The 21,590-nt window shown below is 45.9% G+C and overlaps 1 protein-coding gene across 1 annotated transcript in view; it reads right to left on the minus strand.

Moving 5' to 3' along the window:
* The window catches only part of DNTTIP1 (deoxynucleotidyltransferase terminal interacting protein 1), a 45,377-nt gene extending 25,725 nt beyond the window's left edge, over positions 1–19,652 (minus strand). Inside the window, exons 1-5 of the mRNA XM_069752224.1 lie at positions 19,323–19,652; positions 5,001–5,071; positions 4,818–4,914; positions 3,394–3,492; positions 3,256–3,324 (exon numbers count right to left, since the gene is read on the minus strand). Of these exons, the coding sequence (XP_069608325.1) occupies positions 3,256–3,324; positions 3,394–3,492; positions 4,818–4,914; positions 5,001–5,071; positions 19,323–19,406 (420 nt within the window). The 5' untranslated portion in view covers positions 19,407–19,652. The remainder of the gene's footprint in view (positions 1–3,255; positions 3,325–3,393; positions 3,493–4,817; positions 4,915–5,000; positions 5,072–19,322) is intronic.
* Between the last annotated feature and the right edge of the window lie 1,938 nt (positions 19,653–21,590).

Here is a 21,590-nt window from a genome sequence, read left to right on the forward strand (position 1 = left end):
AAAAAAGATCTCCTCCAAGATGGCGCCGCTAATCAGAGCACCACATACACCAGCCCCTGGCGTACAAACCTGAAAGTAAAGATTAAGAAACAGCCACAAGATGGATTTCATCAACCAAAATATCATTGTAATCAGTATAATGGTGCCGACCTGACACTGTGTGTAGGTTACTGTGCACAATCCTGCTGACAGGTTCCCTTTATTGATACCATTTTGGTGCAGATACGTTCTTTTGATCACCCGTTACTGCATTTTAATGCAATGTTGTGACAACCAAAAAACGAAATTGTTTACTTTTTTTCCTCTGAGCTGTTTACCGGTCTGATTAATTCTTTTTATTGCTTGATAGATCGGGTGATTCTGAAAGCGGAAATACCAAATATGTGTATTTTTTAAATGAGGCAAATGGGGGTGATTTAAACGTTTATATTTTTTTTATATTTATAAAAACATTTTTTTTTTACTTTTTGCATGTCTCAATACCTGCAGTTGTCTGATCGCCTCTGCTACACACAGGTGATGATCAGATCTGTCAAATTGACAGCGGAATTTAACGGGTTAACAGTTGCGGGTGGATCGTGATTCCATCCAAGGCTGTTAGAGGCACATGTTAGCTGTTCAAAACAGCTGACATGTGCCGGGAAAGATGTGGGCTCTTCACCTGAGCCCACATCAGAGGGAGAGACACAACATGCGCAGTACGGCACATGTCGTGAAGGGGTTAAAGGGAATTTGTAACTGCATTTGACCCATCTAAGACTATTAATATGGACATACAGGTTATAGACTTCTAAAAGATGTCCTACCTGTATGCCTCATGGATGATGCCTTATTGTGAGAAAAATTACATCTTCCAGGCTATGGGAAGGATGTTGCCCAGAAGATACTTCTATCTCTGTACTTTATCTCCATATATCTGGCCTCCCACCAGTATCACTGTCCCTGTGACATCAGCCGCTTGAGAGGAAATTTTGTGAGTGTGTCTTACTGTCCAGTTCTTTCATTCACAGTGTTGCACCCTTCTATGGATGTAGGTATCAAGTGCCTTCTGTGCAGGAGCAGTTACTAGTGTGGCCCGACGCACGTGTGGTAATGCACAGGCGACAGATTTCCTCACAGTCAGCCGACGTCACAGGGACAGAGTGTCGTTAGTGGGAGGCGAGATATATGGACATAAAGTGTGGAGCCAAAGTTATCATCCAGGCAATGTCCTGCCCATAGCCTGGAAGAGAGGATTTCCATCAGGCCTGGCGTCCCCTGAAGGATGTTGTGTGGCCCACGTAGCTGTACGGGATGTGCCGCCTCCTTCCTGTATTCATTCGCGTCTTTCACACGAGGCCCAGGAATCCTCGTCAACCCCCGGCATGCAGTGGTGTGATTAGGACAACACGCTGCTGATGCCTTCACTGCTGCCACCGGCACCTCAGCAGCAAAGCACTGCAGGAGTGGTGCAATAGTAAGCGCTCCATATGTGGATATATCCATATGTGGATAACGGGGCAGGGGGTTAATGTTGTTGTGAGGGCGCGTAATAGGGGGACAATTGTGAAAGGGCACAGTTTTGCGAGAAGCAGTGAAGGTGGGGTTACTTTATTCAAAAAGGCAGCGGGGGATGTTTTGCAGAAGGGCAAAGTGTGTGGGGATATTTTTCAGAGGGGCAGCATGTGTGTGGGGGTGATAATTTGGAGGGGCAGTTTGCAGGGGATATTTTGGAGAGGGGCAGTGTGTGGGGGATATTTTTTGAAGAGGGCAGTGTTGGAGGGGATATTTTGCGCAGGAAGCACAGTGAGGGCAATTATTTATTCAGGGACACAGCATGGGAGTTATTTTTTTATTTATGGGACAGTGTAATGATATTTACATTCTTAAGGGCACCATGCCAGGAAGTGCTGCAGAAGACCAGAGCACAGACGAGTTCTGGGCATGGCGTATGTGCTACATGGAGACAAAAAGGGATGGCAACAACTTCAATCAGAAAAGATGTCAAATATAACGTACCAGGGAATAATTGTTTGTTCGTGATCCGGTCTCGTCAGTGCGGTGGTTCTTGTATGGCCCACAGTCTGAGGACTCAGACTCTCAGTATCTCTTTACCATTGTTAAAGACATACTGTGAGCTGTAGGTTCACGTGATGCAATTATACATGGGGTGACCCGACATTGCATTTGATCCCTGTACTAAGCTCGGTGATTTATTCATGTACTGATGGTAGTTCGGACGGTGCATTCATGTGCTGATGGTGGTTCTGATCTTGTACATATGTAGAAATACAAAATGTTCAAGACTATGTTAAGACTCTAAAATCCCCAAAACGTAGAGTTTTGAGATTATAACCATGTTTTGGCGAGATTCTGCTTTAAAAACCTCAGTGGATGGCATCTGTGTGCTGTACGTGTTTTACAAGGACCCATAGACTTGTATTGGCCCTTATCATACGTGCTGACGAAAAAAATGGACATGTGTCCGTGTAGATTACAAGGACACCCGATCCGTGTAAAAACATTGACATGTGAGCAGCCCCAAAGGTTATTATAAGTAGGTGTGGCATCTGAGAATAAAACAGATGACATGTCCCGGGAGCACGGGCATGTGAAGGAGGCCTTATGCATTGTCATGAGCAATAACAGAGGGGCAATGTGGTGTAAAACCAGTAATGAATTGCAAATGGAAGATTCTGTATTTTTAGGTTTTTCCACTAAAAAGAGCATACACCCGTAAGATAAGGGAATTTATAGACAATACGTAACAGATGTATTAGTTGAGAATCTCAATTCACTTATGTGAGTGATTCTAGTAATAGGGGACAGCTGGTGTGGGGAACCATGTAACCTGCAGCTGCTCTCGGAATACAGGTGAAGTTTACAGCGCCCAATATCTGGCAATGGACAGAGGCAGCTGTGATGTCCCTCCACATAAATAAGGAGCCACACACTGAGCCTGTACTATATGGAAGGGGGGCACACTTCCCTGTGACAGTTATTCAGCTTTACCTCGATTCATTAATATGTAATGTATGTTAGACGCCATAAAAATAAAGGTTTGCCTTTTCCCAGGAACAGCGCCACCTTTCTCCATGCCATGTCATGTGTTGTGTTGCAGCTCAGCCACATTCAGCTGGACACTATTATAACAGGAACGGTTAAGGTTTAATTCTGGACAACCCCTTTAATGCAGATATTCTCCAATATATAAAGGAAGGCTGGCATGACACCTCCACATGAAACCACCAGCAATAACTAATGCTTTCATCTTACCTTCACAAAGCTCCCCTCTAACACAGGTTTTACTACGGCCTTGTCTCGATCTGTAAACAGCACCTTAGCCTGTGTAAGGGAACAGGACAATAATTAGTAGTAAATACAGTACAGTACAGTAGTAACTTTATGTATTACCTGCTCCAGGCAACTACGGCAAGTCTCCCGAATCAGCTGTTCTGGGTCCACCTGATTTCCGACATTCTCCCTCACATTTGTCGCAGCTTTCTGGAAGAACTAGGAGTAAAACACAATTAGAACAGACATGGCTTATTATGCTAGAATATTACAGCCAATGTGATACAGACTGCAAAGTGACTTCACATTAGCTACCCATCATGCTGCACAATCCAGCCAGAGAGTGAGAACCCACTAGCTCTAGTTTATTCATTCTCTGCCCACCCCCCCTAACTGACAGCTGCAGCTTGTACTGAGCAGTGTGAGATTGTTGAGGAGAGCCATAAGATCAAACACTTAATTAACCTCAAGACTTAATAAGAGATTGAGAGAAGCGACCCATAACGTGTATTGCTTAACCTTACATAAGCTTTCTCAGATCAAAGTGGGACACTAAAGATGGCTGCCATTTCCTGTTTCAGCACACCATGTGCTGATATCCAAGATGATGCTCACCCTGATTACCTCATGGATCCACCCACAGTGACGCCCACCTTGATGACCTCATGGATCCACCCACAGTGACGCCCAGCCTGATGACCTCATGGATCCACCCACAATGATGCCCACCCTGATGACCTCATGGATCTGCCCACAGTGATACCCACCTTGATGACCTCATGGACCAACCCACCCTGATGACCTCATGGATCCGCCCATGGACTTGCTCATTGCCGAATCCACTAACCAACGGAATACATCCGATCACTCCCATTTTAGAGCTAACCGAGCCCCCCTTACAGGGGTTATATAAACCTGTGTTCTGACTAAATAAAGGCCCTTGGAGCTGAGCCATAGATTGATCAAGGAGAGTTTATATCTGACTGTGTTGTCCGATGTTATTTCTTTAGTGCGCACCTGATCAATATCCATTAGGCAACTGGAGTGAACATTTCTTATTGCTCAACCTAACAAGATCTCAGCACAAACAGGGAGGAGGGACACTGAGGAGCTGTCAGAGGGTGGAGGGACACTGAGGAGCTGTCAGACTGGGTGGATGATTCCATTTAAACTTTTACATTGCAATGTTGTGCTCCAGCTCAGGGCAGCTCCTAATGAGCGCTTGGCTGCATCACAGAGGAGTGCACAAACTATTTTGAAATCTTTCAAACATGGAAAATCACTTAGGTGACTTCCATTGAGCAGGGCGCTGTCCATGTGCAAACCACGAGGCCTACACACTGACCGAAAATACGTTCCTCTAAACATAACCTTATGTAGTAGGAGATCTGCCATTAGTTCCGCTGAGTCTCGAGCAGTCTGATATAGAGGTTGGCTAAATGCACATTCTCTGGCACAAAATCTAATGATGGCTTCAGAGCTGAGAACATGACAGACCCTTATGCATCATAAATAAATAGGTAGTGTAGGATGACAATATTTACCTTCATATATTTATTGAAAACGCCTTGAATTTCTTCATTGATGCTCGGCTGCAAAACTGCACGCAGCAGATCCATGGAGACTACCGGGTCAGTAAAACTGTAAGTCAATAAGAAACTATACACATTAATCGCAAGAAAAAATAAATAAAGGTGCAGACTAAATAGCAGTGCTCCTATTCTTACCTGACTGCAACATGAGCGCGGCGCCCCCGACGCTGCACTTGCCTGTGCTTGATCATGATATTCCATGGGTTCTGCAAGGAAAACAAAGAGACCTAAGGACAGGACTGAGGACTCCCAGAAGCCACACGTCGCGACGGTTGCGCCGTGTTTCGGCCGACCGTCGGCCGCAAAAAACGTTCCATGTAACATTTTTTGCAGCCGACGGACCGTCTTTTCCGACCGCGCATGCGCGGCCGGAACTCCTCCCCCACCTCCCCGCACCTCACAATGGGGCAGCGGATGCGCTGAAAAGCAGCATCCGCTGCACCCGTTGTGCGGCGGAGGCAACGCTAGCGTCGGTAACCTCGGCCCGACGCACTGCGACGGGCCGAGCCCGACGCTAGTGAGAAAGAAGCCTTAGATGGCATGTAAAGGTGGGTGCACTTTAAGTTACATCAGGCCGTTAAAAGTCAAAATTATTATCCTCCAGAAACTTTGAAGTCAATACGTGGGCTGGCTAAAAGTGGAGGGTCCAGAACTAGGAACGCTCTGTCTAATAAGTCTGTAAACCATTTTAAACCAGTAGTTACTAGGAGAACCAGGTAAGAAGCCCTCCCAATTATTAGGGGGGAGTAGCACAAGGGTCCGGTCTGTGAGGAGCTTGCCTCAGCTTGGGTGACAGTAGTAGGGGCTATACTAATAGAAATTATTCGTTTTACCACCTCCCACTCCATGACATAGTATTATATTATGAAGCTGACGTGGGTGCATGGAACAGGTTCAGCTGACACAGGGCAAGTGCCAGAGGTGTGATAAGAGTCCCTATAAAGGCATGTGTGGGCTGGATCAGCGCAGAATGAATGTTGAAGCCAAGCACAGGCGCTCGGTGCACCCTCGGTGTGGCCAAACATTTATATACACTTTTCCACCTGCTTGGCTTCCATCTATCTCCACCCTTCTCTGGCTCTATAAAACCAGAGCTGTCAATCATAGAAGAAGGGGTGGAGATAGATAGAAACCAAGCAGGAGTGAAGGTGTATATAAATGATTGGCCACACCGAGTATGCACTGAGTTCTTGTATTTAGTTTAAACAGTCACTCTGTGCTGACAGTCCCTTTAACAGCAGCGTTGGAAGCTAGCTCCGATCATTGCCACACCTGAATGCTGATGGCAATATCCAACAGTGGTGCAATAATGGTGGGCCGTCCGGTAGGTCGCCAATTACGGGGGACCATTGGATTTATATGGCAGCTGGAAGCAGGCTGCAGTCCTATGAAGCTCAGCCGCAGACTGGGCTTCAGAGATCGTGATTTTCACCATATACTACAATATTGAAGTATTTAGTTTAAAAAAAAAAAAAAAAAAAAAAACAACACACACTGACTCAAGTTCTGCACAAAATAAAAAAAAAGAGGAAAAAATATACACTAGCTGAAGAGCCCAGCGTTGCCTGGGCAAAGTAAATATCTGTGGTTAGTTATAGCACCTCACTTCTCTTATTTTCCCTTCACGCCTCTCATTTTCCACCTCACATCTCTCATTCCCCCCCTAACACTTGTCATTTTGACCTCACATCTGTCATTTTCCGATCACTCCACTATTTTCCCTCACTCCTCTCATTTTGCACTCACACCTTTTCATTTTCACCTCACACCCCTCATTTTCACCTCAGTATATACATGTTTGTCATCGCCCTTATATATAGTATACACCTGTATGTCATTGCAGCGCCCCAGAGACCTGGCCGTTGCAGTATGACGCTCTGCCACTAAGGGGAGTGATGGTAAGTCTGATGGCACTAAAGGAGTTCTCCTGACCAGGTATCACCAGAACACATTACACTTCACACTCCGGCCACTAGGGGGAGAAAAAGGCTTTATTTATTGGGCCACTCCTCACACTGGTAAAACTAGGGGTTGGGGAGGAAGTTAGTCAGAAGCTGACTGGGTTGGATTCAGGCAACATCCCGTGGCAGGGGGTGTTGCAGGGAGAAGACACAGGGGGGTCCCTGTCAGGCGTGGGAACCTGGCAGGTGCCTAGCGAACAGAACAGAACGTAATGGAACCGCGCCTGCACTACCTTGCGGCGGTATCCTAAGAAAGAGACACGAAGGGAAGGATATTGTGGAACAGTGTAAACGAGATCAAGCAAAAAGGAGTACCAGTAGGAGTCGTGCCGTGAGACCGAGGCAACATCCTACTGAGGCGCATAGCCGGTGGCCGGAACACCGCGGGAGTAACTGACTCTAGGCCTTACTTCGAACTCCGCAGGACAGTTAATTATAGGTTGGCTGTCTACCTTAAATTTCTTACGAAGACATAGGGGGCAACAGTGGGAGAGGGGCGTCTCTAGGGTCCCGGAAGACCTCCAGGCCTTCCCGTCATATGGGTGCGTCCTAGCCATAACATATCTGGGGGACGAGAAACTAGTAACATCTCGAACTAAAGAGAGAGAGAGAGAGCTGTAGAGAACGAACGAACACAGCAGTTGTGAGGACTATTCCGAATGCTCAGCAGGGTAGCACTACAACACACAGGCGCTAGTGGTAGGCAACGATTTCCATCTGCGAGGGAAACTCTGGATGTGCCCATCGGACCGGCCGGTCTCAGATAGCCCTGTTAAACGTGCTCTGGATTGAGGATCCTGAAGTCTTCAGTAAAGAGGTAAAGAGACTGCAACCTTGTGTCCTCGTTATTGCCTGCACCTCACACCATCACCATCCACCTTACTGGGAAGCCCTGGGGACACACCACCTGTGGGAAGGTATACCATCCAGCTGCCATTCCAACACCCCAGCGAACCCCACAGCAGCGTCGGTCACCCTGACTGAACACCACAGGTGGCGTCACGAACCCCTGACAGACTGCACCACCTTTATTGGACGCCCCTTAGCAGGGTCGCGGACCAAGTCTAGCCACCGTGACAGCCTCAGAACCGAACCAGAGAGGCCCGGTACCGAGAACTCGTGGCCCTGTGTCTGGGGGCGCTCCATCATCTCCTGTATATAGTATATACCTGTATGTCATCTCCCCTGTAAATCGTATATACTATATACACCTGTGTGTCGTCTCCTCCTGTATATAGTATATACCTGTGTGTCATCTCCCCTGTATATAGTATATACCTGTATGTCATCTCCTCCTGTATATATAGTATACTAGATGGTGGCCCGATTGTAACGCATCGGGTATTCTAGAATATGTATGCATATAGCAGCCACATACTATATGGCACAGGCCACGTTGTATATAGGAGCCATGTAGTATATAGCATACAAATAGTACGTGGCCTGTGCTATATAGTATGTGGCTGCTATATACATACATACATACATATTGTAGAATACCCGATGCGTTGTATATAACGCAGCCCACACAGTATCTAACACAGGCCACGTAGTATATAGCAGCCATGTAGCCCACGCAGTATTTAGCAGTGTGGGCACATATCCCTGTTAAAAAAAAGAATTAAAATAAAAAATAGTTACATACTCACCCCCTGGGATCCAACGGTGCTGTGGCGATGGGCACGACGCGAGGCTGCCGCCATCTTCCGTTCCCAGGATGCATTGCGAAATTACCCAGAAGACTTAGCGGTCTCGCGAGACTGCATTGTGAAATTACCCAGAAGACTTAGCAGTCTCACGAGACTCACGAGACTGCTAAGTCTTCTGGGTAATTTCGCAATGCATAGCTGGGAACGGAAGATGGCGGCAGGCGCGAGCGGCTCGGTGGACTAAGGAGGGCGAGTATAGCAGGTTTTTTTTATTATTTTTAACATTACATTTTTTTACTATTGATGCCGCATAGGCAGCATCAATAGTAATAAGTTGGGGACACGCAGGGTTAGTAGCGGCGGTAACGGAGTATGCGGGCGCCAGGCACTGACTTTGGGGAGTAAGGAGCGGCCATTTTCTTCCGGAATGTGCCCGTCGCTGATTGGTCGTGGCTGTTTTTCCGCGACCAATCAGCGACTTGGATTTCCATGACAGACAGAGGCCGCGACCAATGAATATCCGTGACAGACAGACAGAAGGACAGAAAGACGGAAGTGACCCTTAGACAATTATATAGTAGATACCTGTGTGTCATCTCCTCCTGTATATAGTATACACCTGTGTGTCATCTCTCCTGTATATGGTATACACCTGTGTGTCATCTCTCCTGTATATGGTATATACCTGTGTCATCTCCCCTGTATATAGTATGTACCTGTATGTCATCTCCTCCTGTATATAGTATGTACAGTCATGGGCAAAAGTACTGACACCCCTGCAATTCTGTCAGATAATACTCATTTTCTTCCTGAAAATGATTGCAAACACAAATTATTTGGTATTATCTTCATTTAATTTGTCTTAAATGAAAAAACACAAAAAGAATTGTCCTAAAGCCAAATTGGATATAATTCCACACCAAACATAAAAAAGGGGGTGGACAAAAGTATTGGCACTGCTCGAAAAATCATGTGATGCTTCTCTAATTTGTGTAATTAACAGCACCTGTAACTTACCTGTGGCACCTAACAGGTGTGGGCAATAACTAAATCACACTTGCAGCCAGTTGACATGGATTAAAGGTGACTCAACCTCTGTCCTGTGTCCTTGTGTGTGTACCACATTGAGCATGGAGAAAAGAAAAAAGACCAAAGAACTGTCTGAGGACTTGAGAAACCAAATTGTGAGGAAGCATGAGCAATCTCAAGGCTACAAGTCCATCTCCAAAGACCTGAATGTTCCTGTGTCTACCGTGCACAGTGTCATCAAGAAGTTTAAAGCCCATGGCACTGTGGCTAACCTCCCTAGATGTTGACGGAAAAGAAAAATTGACAAGAAATTTCAACGCAAGATTGTGCGGATGTTGGATAAAGAACCTCGACTAACATCCAAACAAGTTCAAGCTGCCCTGCAGTCCGAGGGTACAACAGTGTCAACCCGTACTATCCGTCGACGTCTAAATGAAAAGGGACTGTATGGTAGCAGACCCAGGAAGACCCCACTTCTTACCCCGAGACATAAAAAGCCAAGTTGGAGTTTGCCAAAACTTACCTGAAAAAGCCTAAAACGTTTTGGAAGAATGTTCTCTGGTCAGATGAGAAAAAAGTAGAGCTTTTTGGGCAAGGGCATCAACAGAGTTTACAGGAGAAAAAAAAAGAAGCATTTAAAGAAAAGAACACGGTCCCTACAGTCAAACATAGGTTCCCTGATGTTTTGGGGTTGCTTTGCTGCCTCTGGCACTGGACTGCTTGCCAGGGGCATGGCATTATGAAGTCTGAAGACTACCAACAAATGTTGCAGCATAATGTAGGGCCCAGTGTGAGAAAGCTGGGTTTCCCTCAGAGGTCATGGGTCTTCCAGCAGGACAATGACCCAAAACACACTTCAAAAAGCACTAGAAAATGGTTTGAGAGAAAGCACTGGAGACTTCTAAGGTGGCCAGCAATGAGTCCAGACCTGAATCCCATAGAACACCTGTGGAGAGATCTAAAAATGGCAGTTTGGAGAAGGCAGCCTTCAAATATCAGGGACTTGGAGCAGTTTGCCAAAGAAGAATGGTCTAAAATTCCAGCAGAGCATTGTAAGAAACTCATTGATGGTTACCGGAAGCGGTTGGTAGCAGTTATTTTGGCTAAAGGTTGTGCAACCAAGTATTAGGCTGAGGGTGCCAATACTTTTGTCTGGCCCATTTTTGGAGTTTTGTATGAAATGATCAATGTTTTGCTTTTTGCTTCATTCTCTTTTGTGTTTTTTCATTTAAGACAAATTAAATGAAGATAATAATACCAAAGAATTTGTGATTGCAATCATTTTCAGGAAGAAACTGAGTATTATCTGACAGAATTGCAGGGGTGTCAATACTTTTGGCCATGACTGTACCTGTATGTCATCTCCTCCTGTATACAGTATATACCTGTGTCATCTCCTCCTGTATACAGTATATACCTGTGTGTCATCTCTCCTGTATATAGTATATACCTGTGTGTCATCTCCTCCTGTATATAGTATATACCTGTGTGTCATCTCCTCCTGTATTAGACCTCGTTCACATGTTATTTGGTCAGTATTTTCACCTCAGTATTTGTAAGATAAATTGGCAGCCTGATAAATCCCCAGCCAACAAGAAGCCCTCCCCCCTGGCAGTATATATTAGCTCACACCTACACATAATAGACAGGTCATGTGACTGACAGCTGCCGGATCTCCTATACGGTACATTTGTTGCTCTTGTAGTTTGTCTGCTTATTAATCAAGATTTTTATTTTTGATGGATAATACCAGACTTGTGTGTGTTTTAGGGCGACTTTTGTGTGTCAAGTTGTGTGTGTTGAGTTGCGTGTGGCGACATGCATGTAGCGACTTTTGTGAGATGAGTTATGTATGGCGACATGCGTGTAGCAACTTTTTGTGTGTCGAGTTGCATGTGACAGGTTAGTGGGTCCCTGACTGGTGGCTTACATTTGGTAACTATGGTCCTTCCTCTATATGTACTGCGAACATTTTGGTGACTGCACGGTGGTTGTCCATGATGCTGCGGCTGTCGGTGACATTGCACTTGTTACTAAGATATATTTATTCCCTATTAGTCTTTTAATATATTTAACATTAATACATAAATATTTCTCATATTCTATTTAAATAATCTTTGGGCATTGTCATCTATGACGGCTGCATTGGGGATGCTACTGGCTACACCTGCAGGATTTTTTTTTTTTCCTTCTTGCGGGTGTGTATATAGGCACTATATGATTGATTGGAAGGATATATATATATATTAGTTCTTTGCCACTGTTCCAGTCATACCTGTCGGTTGTCTCTGTATTTTGGTTGCTCCATAATTTTATGTGTGGTATATGGTTTTAGATATGTTCAAAATAAAGTTTGTATTTTTTCATATGTTATGGCCTGGTGTTCATTCTTGGTGTTAGGTTAGTGTAGCAAGTTGTGTGCAGCAAGTTTTGCGCATGGCGAGTTTTGCGCGTGCGAGTTTTATGTGTGGTGCGTTTTGAGTATGTGCAAGTTTTGTGTGAGGCAACTGTTGCATGTTTTGCAACTTTTGTGCATGTGGCAATTTGACCGCGTGTGCAAGTTTTGCGTGTGGCGAGTTTTGCATGTGGCGAGTTTTGAGCGTGGCGAGTTTTGAGCGGCGACTTTTGTGTTTCGAATTTTATGTGGGGAGGTTGGTGTACGTGTGGTGAAATGTGTGCTGAGGGTGGTATAAGTGTTCAAGTACGTGGTAGTGTGTGGCGCATTTTGTGTGTGTTCATATCCCCGTGTGTGGTGAGTATCCCATGTTGGGGCCCCACCTTAGCAACTGTATGGTATATACTCTTTGGCGCCATCGCTCTCATTCTTTAAGTCCCCCTTGTTCACATCTGGCAGCTGTTAATTTGCCGCCAACACTTTTCCTTTCACTTCTCCCCCCCCCCCCATTATGTAGGTAGGGGCAAAATTGTTTGGTGAATTGGAACGCGCGGGGTTAAAATTTAGCCTCACAATATAGCCTATGATGCTCTCGGGGTCCAGACGTGTGACTGTGCAAAATTTTTTGGCTGTAGCTGCGACGGTGCAGATGCCAATCCCGGACATACATACATATATACAGCTTTATATATTAGACTAGATGGCAGCCCGATTCTAAAGAATCGGGAGTCTAGAATCCATATATACTTTATTTATTCAAATGTAAGAATAATACAATTAATAAATAATAGTAAGAAAGAACAAAAAATGGCTGCACTTACCAGCTCTTGACAATTCTTGTTATTTAAGAAATTGCTGGGCAATAATGGACAATGTCCTTATGTGGCAAATAATAGAGCAATATACCCAATGTGGCAAAGAAGAGGTTGATAAACTGCAGTCTCTCAGTATAACAGTCAGTGAATAATAGGCAGTATATGGAGAAAACACCAAACAAAAGTTCAAAATTGGTGTGAAAATGTCACTGAACCACTTCACAACTAAATATATATAGTTTTGGTAAATGGTATTATCATTTTTTTGACGAAATTCGGCAGGAGCTTGAAGAGCAACGTCACTGGGCCCGCCTCCACGCAGTAGAAACTTGCTGTGAGGTAAAAATTCAAAAATCACACCAAAATGGTGGGTGGAGTGTCACAGTACGGCACGTTTCTGATTGGTCGCTCGCAGCAGGCGGCAACCAATCAGACACTGGACACTGTTGACGTCAGTTATCTCCGGACAGGAAGTTGGCACAAATAGCAGGAAGTAGTATTCTAGGCAATTATATATTAGATATGCATTATTGCCAGCTCTAAAATAATTTAACCCATAAGGTAAACGCCAATGTTTTTTGACAATACAAATAAATCAAAGTATTGCACGCACCCTAAAATGGCATGTTAAAAACTACAGCTCACCCTGCAAAATAATGTCCCTTCACAGCACCAGACAGAAAAAGAAATGATGGGTCTCAGAAAAGACACAAGACTATTTTTTTTTTTAGATTTTCACAAACTTCAGAATTATTGAAGGTGTAGAAGGTTTAAAAGCACTGTGTAATTCCAGTAGTATCAATATTGGCACCCTGGAAATGTTTTACCATAAATGTGGCTATAAATATCCTCCCAGTGTATCCTCACCCATCCCTTGTAGATTGTGAGCCCTCACGGGCAGGGTCCTCTCTCCTTCTGTACCAGTTAGGCTGGCGTCACACTAGCAGTATTTGGTCAGTATTTTACATCAGTATTTGTAAGCCAAAACCAGGAGTGGACCAGTTAGAGGAAAAGTATAATAGAAACATATGCACCACTTCTGTATTTATCACCCACTCCTGGTTTTGGCTTACAAATACTGAGGTAAAAAAACTCAACAAACACTGCTAGTGTGACGGCAGCCTTAAGGCACCTTCACACTAAGCGACGCTGCAGCGATACCGACAGCGTCGCTGTGTGGTCGCAGGAGAGCTGTCACACAGACAGCTCTCCAGCGACCAACGATCCAGAGGTCCCCGGTAACCATCGGGTTACTAAGCGCAGGGCCGTGCTTAGTAACCCGATGTTTACCATCGTTACCAGCGTAAACGTTAAAAAAAACAAACACTACATACTTACCTTCAGCTGTCTGTCCTCCGGCGCTCTGCTTTCCTCTGCACTGTCAGCGCCGGTCAGCCGGAAAGCAGAGCGGTGACATCACCGCTGTGCTTTCCGGCTGGCCGGCGCTGACACAGGATGCAGGAGTGCAGAGAAGCAGAGCGCCGGGGACAGACAGCTGAAGGTAAGTATGTAGTGTTTGTTTTTTTTACGTTTACGCTGGTAACCAGGGTAAACATCGGGTTACTAAGCGCGGCCCTGCGCTTAGTAACCCGATGTTTACCCTGGTTACCAGTGAAGACATCGCTGGATCGGTGTCACACACGCCGATCCAGCGATGTCAGCAGGAGATCCAGCGACTAAATAAAGTTCTGGACTTTCCCCAGCGACGAACGATCTCCCAGCAGGGGCCTGATTGTTGGTCGCTGTCACACAACGATTTCCTTAACGATATCGTTGCTACATCACAAAAAGCAACGATATCGTTATGTGTGACGGTACCTTTAGTGCCTTGTTTTACTCATGTTTATTGTACTTGTCTATATTCGCCCCGTTCACATGTAAAGCGCCATGGAATAAATGGCGCTATAAAAAATGTATAATAATAATAATAATAATTTGTTTTCACCACTAAATCAATAAAGAAAAGTTTGATATTATGGTAATTTTACTGACCTGGAAAATCAAGTTACCATGTAACATTTTACCACACACAAAAAAAATAAAAACTTACAAAATAACAGCAGATCTGTATTCTTTTCACCTCAACCAACTTGGATTTTTTTTCATACCCCCTCCTCACCCCATTCTTTTGTACATTGAATAATGTCATTCAAAACTGCAACTCACCCTGGAAAAATAAACCCTCACATGGAAATGTCAACAGGAAAATGTAAAAAAAAAAAAAAAAGTTATGACTCTTGAAAAAAATGAAATTGCAAAACTTAACACTGGCCACGTTTGGAAGGAATTAAAAAGTTCTCATAGCACTGTGACAATGCAGAATGCTGGGCCACACATTGCCAGAGAATTGCAACAAATGCTAATCAGCTGGACTCACATGACCAGACTGAATACCATTTAAAGCCCCCTAATGGCATCAAGTAAATGCCATTGGGAAAACTGCAGTCATGCTTCGTCTATTATCGGGTGTTGACCACCTTAGCAGATTTGACCGCTACATGGAGGTGATCACGTCTCTCACATACACCGATCCCTTACATGGAGATCACGTCTCTCACATACACCGATCCCTTACATGGAGATCACGTCTCTCACATACACAGATCCCTTACATGGAGGTGATCACGTCTCTCACATACACCGATCCCTTACATGGAGGAGATCACGTCTCTCACATACACAGATCCCTTACATGGAGGTGATCACGTCTCTCACATACACCGATCCCTTACATGGAGGAGATCACGTCTCTCACATGGAGGAGATCACGTCTCTCACATACACCGATCTCTTACATGGAGGAGATCACATCTCTTACATGGAGGAGATCACGTCTCTCACATACACCGATCTCTTACATGGAGGAGATCACGTCTCTCACATGGAGGAGATCACGTCTCACATGGAGGAGATCACGTCTCTCACATACACCGATCCCTTACATGGAGGAGATCACGTCTCTCACATACACCGATCTCTTACATGGATGAGATCACGTCTCTCACATACGCCGATCCCTTACATGGAGGAGATCACGTCTCTCACATACGCCGATCTCTTACATGGAGGAGATCACGTCTCTCACATACACCGATCTCTTACATGGAGGAGATCACATCTCTCACATACACCGATCCCTTACATGGAGGTGATCACGTCTCACATACACCGATCTCTTACATGGAGGAGATCACGTCTCTCACATGGAGGAGATCACGTCTCTCACATACACAGATCCCTTACATGGAGGTGATCACGTCTCTCACATACACCGATCTCTTACATGGAGGAGATCACATCTCTCACATGGAGGAGATCACGTCTCTCACATACACCGATCCCTTACATGGAGGTGATCACGTCTCTCACATACACCGATCTCTTACATGGAGGAGATCACGTCTCTCACATGGAGGAGATCATGTCTCTCACATACACCGATCCCTTACATGGAGGAGATCACGTCTCTCACATACGCCGATCCCTTACATGGAGGAGATCACGTCTCTCACATACGCCGATCCCTTACATGGAGGAGATCACGTCTCTCACATACGCCGATCTCTTACATGGAGGAGATCACATCTCTCACATGGAGGAGATCACGTCTCTCACATACACCGATCCCTTACATGGAGGTGATCACGTCTCTCACATACACCGATCTCTTACATGGAGGAGATCACGTCTCTCACATGGAGGAGATCACATCTCTCACATACACCGATCCCTTACATGGAGGAGATCACGTCTCTCACATACACCGATCCCTTACATGGAGGAGATCACATCTCTTACATGGAGGAGATCACGTCTCTCACATACACCGATCTCTTACATGGAGGAGATCACGTCTCTCACATGGAGGAGATCACGTCTCTCACATGGAGGAGATCACGTCTCTCACATACACCGATCCCTTACATGGAGGAGATCACGTCTCTCACATACACCGATCTCTTACATGGATGAGATCACGTCTCTCACATACACCGATCCCTTACATGGAGGAGATCACGTCTCTCACATACGCCGATCTCTTACATGGAGGAGATCACGTCTCTCACATACGCCGATCCCTTACATGGAGGTGATCACGTCTCTCACATACACCGATCTCTTACATGGAGGAGATCACGTCTCTCACATGGAGGAGATCAGATCTCTCACATACACCGATCCCTTACATGGAGGAGATCACGTCTCTCACATACACCGATCTCTTACATGGAGGAGATCACGTCTCTCACATACACCGATCCCTTACATGGAGGAGATCACGTCTCTCACATACGCCGATCCCTTACATGGAGGAGATCACGTCTCTCACATACACCGATCCCTTACATGGAGGAGATCACGTCTCTCACATACGCCGATCCCTTACATGGAGGAGATCACGTCTCTCACATACGCCGATCCCTTACATGGAGGAGATCACGTCTCTCACATACACCGATCTCTTACATGGAGGAGATCACATCTCTCACATACACCGATCCCTTACATGGAGGAGATCACATCTCTCACATACGCCGATCTCTTACATGGAGGAGATTACATCTCTCACATACACCGATCCCTTACATGGAGGAGATCACATCTCTCACATACGCCGATCTCTTACATGGAGGAGATCACATCTCTCACATACACCGATCCCTTACATGGAGATCACGTCTCTCACATACACCGATCCCTTACATGGAGATCACGTCTCTCACATACACAGATCCCTTACATGGAGGTGATCACGTCTCTCACATACACCGATCCCTTACATGGAGGTGATCACGTCTCTCACATACACCGATCCCTTACAGGGAGGTGATCACGTCTCTCACATACACCGATCTCTTACATGGAGGTGATCACGTCTCTCACATACACCGATCCCTTACATGGAGATCACGTCTCTCACATACACAGATCCCTTACATGGAGGTGATCACGTCTCTCACATACACAGATCCCTTACATGGAGGAGATCACGTCTCTCACATACACCGATCTCTTACATGGAGGAGATCACGTCTCTCACATGGAGGAGATCACGTCTCTCACATACACCGATCCCTTACATGGAGGAGATCACGTCTCTCACATACACCGATCCCTTACATGGAGGTGATCACGTCTCACATACACCGATCTCTTACATGGAGGAGATCACGTCTCTCACATGGAGGAGATCACGTCTCTCACATACACAGATCCCTTACATGGAGGTGATCACGTCTCTCACATACACCGATCTCTTACATGGAGGAGATCACATCTCTCACATGGAGGAGATCACGTCTCTCACATACACCGATCTCTTACATGGAGGAGATCACGTCTCTCACATACACCGATCCCTTACATGGAGGAGATCACGTCTCTCACATGGAGGAGATCACGTCTCTCACATACACCGATCCCTTACATGGAGGTGATCACGTCTCTCACATACGCCGATCCCTTACATGGAGGAGATCACGTCTCTCACATACACCGATCCCTTACATGGAGGAGATCACATCTCTCACATACACCGATCCCTTACATGGAGGAGATCACATCTCTCACATACACCGATCCCTTACATGGAGGAGATCACGTCTCTCACATACACCGATCCCTTACATGGAGGAGATCACGTCTCTCACATGGAGGAGATCACGTCTCTCACATACACCGATCCCTTACATGGAGGAGATCACGTCTCTCACATACGCCGATCCCTTACATGGAGGAGATCACGTCTCTCACATACACCGATCCCTTACATGGAGGAGATCACGTCTCTCACATACACCGATCCCTTACATGGAGGAGATCACATCTCTCACATACACCGATCTCTTACATGGAGGAGATCACATCTCTCACATACACCGATCCCTTACATGGAGGAGATCACATCTCTCACATACACCGATCCCTTACATGGAGGAGATCACATCTCTCACATACGCCGATCTCTTACATGGAGGAGATCACGTCTCTCACATACACCGATCCCTTACATGGAGGAGATCACATCTCTCACATACACCGATCCCTTACATGGAGGAGATCACATCTCTCACATACACCGATCCCTTACATGGAGGAGATCACATCTCTCACATACACCGATCTCTTACATGGAGGAGATCACATCTCTCACATACACCGATCTCTTACATGGAGGAGATCACATCTCTCACATACACCGATCTCTTACATGGAGGAGATCACATCTCTCACATACACCGATCCCTTACATGGAGGAGATCACATCTCTCACATACGCCGATCTCTTACATGGAGGAGATCACGTCTCTCACATACACCGATCCCTTACATGGAGGAGATCACATCTCTCACATACACCGATCCCTTACATGGAGGAGATCACATCTCTCACATACACCGATCCCTTACATGGAGGAGATCACATCTCTCACATACACCGATCCCTTACATGGAGGTGATCACGTCTCTCACATACACCGATCCCTTACATGGAGGTGATGATGACTCACATACAGCGGCCACCACCAGCCAGGTAGGTACATACAGTAGTGCCACTATCGCCCATACAGCCAGGTTGTATATCAATCCGCTGCAGTAACACTAACCGGTGACGCTCGGTCCCCGGGGTCTCCATCCTCCTCTCCACAGCTCTGGCCCTTGACTTCCGAATCGTTACTCGTCCCCATCATTGATTTCAGCAGCAATCCCGGACATCAAGTAAACATGGCGCGATGACGTCATCCAGACGCGCCGCCTCCTGTAACCAGCTCTGTCCTGCGTTCTGTCCTGGGATGCTAGTGTCTCCGAAATTAGTGTAGGGGATGTTACACATAACGACCAATCAGGTTGCTGCCTTTATTGCTTTACGGGTGGCAGACAAATTAGAGCTGAAATCTGATTGGCTGCTGCAGTAAGGCACACTCCTTTCCAAATACAGACTCAGTCTTTCAGGCAGCTCAGTAATAAAGGAGCAAACCACACTGTTGTTTTATTTCAGCTGCCCCTTCCTCCCAGGAAGCACAATTACATTCTCATTCGGCCGCCAGCTGCAGTCCTATGTAACACTATAACATCCAGAGATTTAGTGATGGGACTTCGGGGTTTTTTTTGGGAATCGGCTCTTTCGGCTCGGCTCAGCAAGAAGAGCCGGCTCTTTCGGCTCTTGAATCGGCTCTTCAGTAATCTCACCAAAATAATGACACAAAACCTTCTAGTTAACAGATTAACATTGTTTATATTATTTTTCATTATAAGAACATCAAACAAATGCAAAAAATGTGCAAAACAGCAGTATAACTTAACAGTGAAACATTTTTAGAAGGTCATTAGGACAAATTGGCATTAAGAAACACTAAGTGCCTCAGTTTGGACGGACTGATCCGGTTTCTTCTCTCTGTGATTATCTGCCCTGTTTTGGAGAAAATTCTCTCTGAAGGGACTGATGTTGCTACTGAACACAGGGCAGGATGCCAATAAAGGCTTCTTTCACACTAGCGTCGGGCTCGGCCCGTCGCAGTGCGTCGGGCCGAGGTTACCGACGCTAGCGTCTCCGCCACACAACGGGTGCAGCGGATGCTGCTTTTCAGCGCATCCGCTGCCCCATTGTGAGGTGCGGGGAGGTGGGGGCGGAGTTCTGGCCGCGCATGCGCGGTCGGAAAGACGATCCGTCGGCTGCAAAAAACGTTACATGGAACGTTTTTTGCGGCCGACGGTCCGCCACAACACGGCACAACCGTCGCGCGACGGTTGCAACGTGTGGCAATCCGTCGCATAATGTTAGTCAATGGAGAAAAAACGCATCCGGCAAACACTTTTGCAGGATGCGTTTTTTCTGCACAATGACGCATTGTGATGGATTGCAGTTACACTAGTGTGAAAGTAGCCAAAGATGCAAGAAGACAGTGCATGAGGACAAGTGAAACTTGAGCTGTGACTGGCTGCTCTGTGGTCACATGTTCTGCCTTCATTTACATCCTGCTTCTGTATTGGCCGGGTGAATGAGATAACACTGTGCACTGCTGCCAAGTGCCGACTCCTCTCCTACAGGACTTTCAGCAGCAGCTTTCCTCTCTCCCCCTCCAGCACAGTCTCTCCTGGCTCCTCTCCTCCCCCTCCACCACCAGGCTGAGGGAAGGGAGGAGAGCAGAGAGCCACTAGATAACAAGCAGCTCACTGATGGGTGCCGGCTCATATCGTTCACTGTGAAGAGCCGGCTCTTTGAGTCGGCTCGTTCATGAACGTCACATCACTACAGAGATTCCGCTCTGAGTCACGATAAGGCTATGTGCACACATAGAATGGTCCTCAGCGGATTTGATAAATCTGCAGGGCAAAAACGCTGCGTTTTTGTTGCAGATTTATCGCGGATTTACCGCGTTTTTTGTGCGGATTTCACAGCGGTTTTACAACTGCGGTTTTCTATTGTGGAGCAGGTGTAACCCGCAGCGGAATCCGCACAAAGAATTGGCATGCTGTGGAATGTAAACTGCTGCGTTTCCGCGCATTTTTTCCCGCAACATGGGCACAGCGTTTTCTGTTTCCCATAGGTTTACATTGTAATGTAAACTCATGGGAAACTGCTGCGGACCCGCAGCAAAATCCCAATTGTGTGCACAGAGCCTAACATAATGGATGTTCCCTGCAGTCCTATGTAACACCACACATAATACAGTGATAACTCCGAGTGTACAGTCCTGGCCAAAAGCTTTCAGACTGATGCAAGTTTTGGTTTTCCCAAAGTTTGTTACTTCAGACGATGCTGTTGGTTTCTTATTCTGTGGTTTTCCATCGTTTAGATGTTTCTATGGTTACTGAAGTACAATTATCAGCATTTCACAAGTTTTTACACTTTATATTGACGAATACATGAAGAT

The sequence above is a fragment of the Ranitomeya imitator genome, chromosome 2 (assembly GCF_032444005.1).
Source record: "Ranitomeya imitator isolate aRanImi1 chromosome 2, aRanImi1.pri, whole genome shotgun sequence".
Taxonomy (NCBI): domain Eukaryota; kingdom Metazoa; phylum Chordata; class Amphibia; order Anura; family Dendrobatidae; genus Ranitomeya; species Ranitomeya imitator.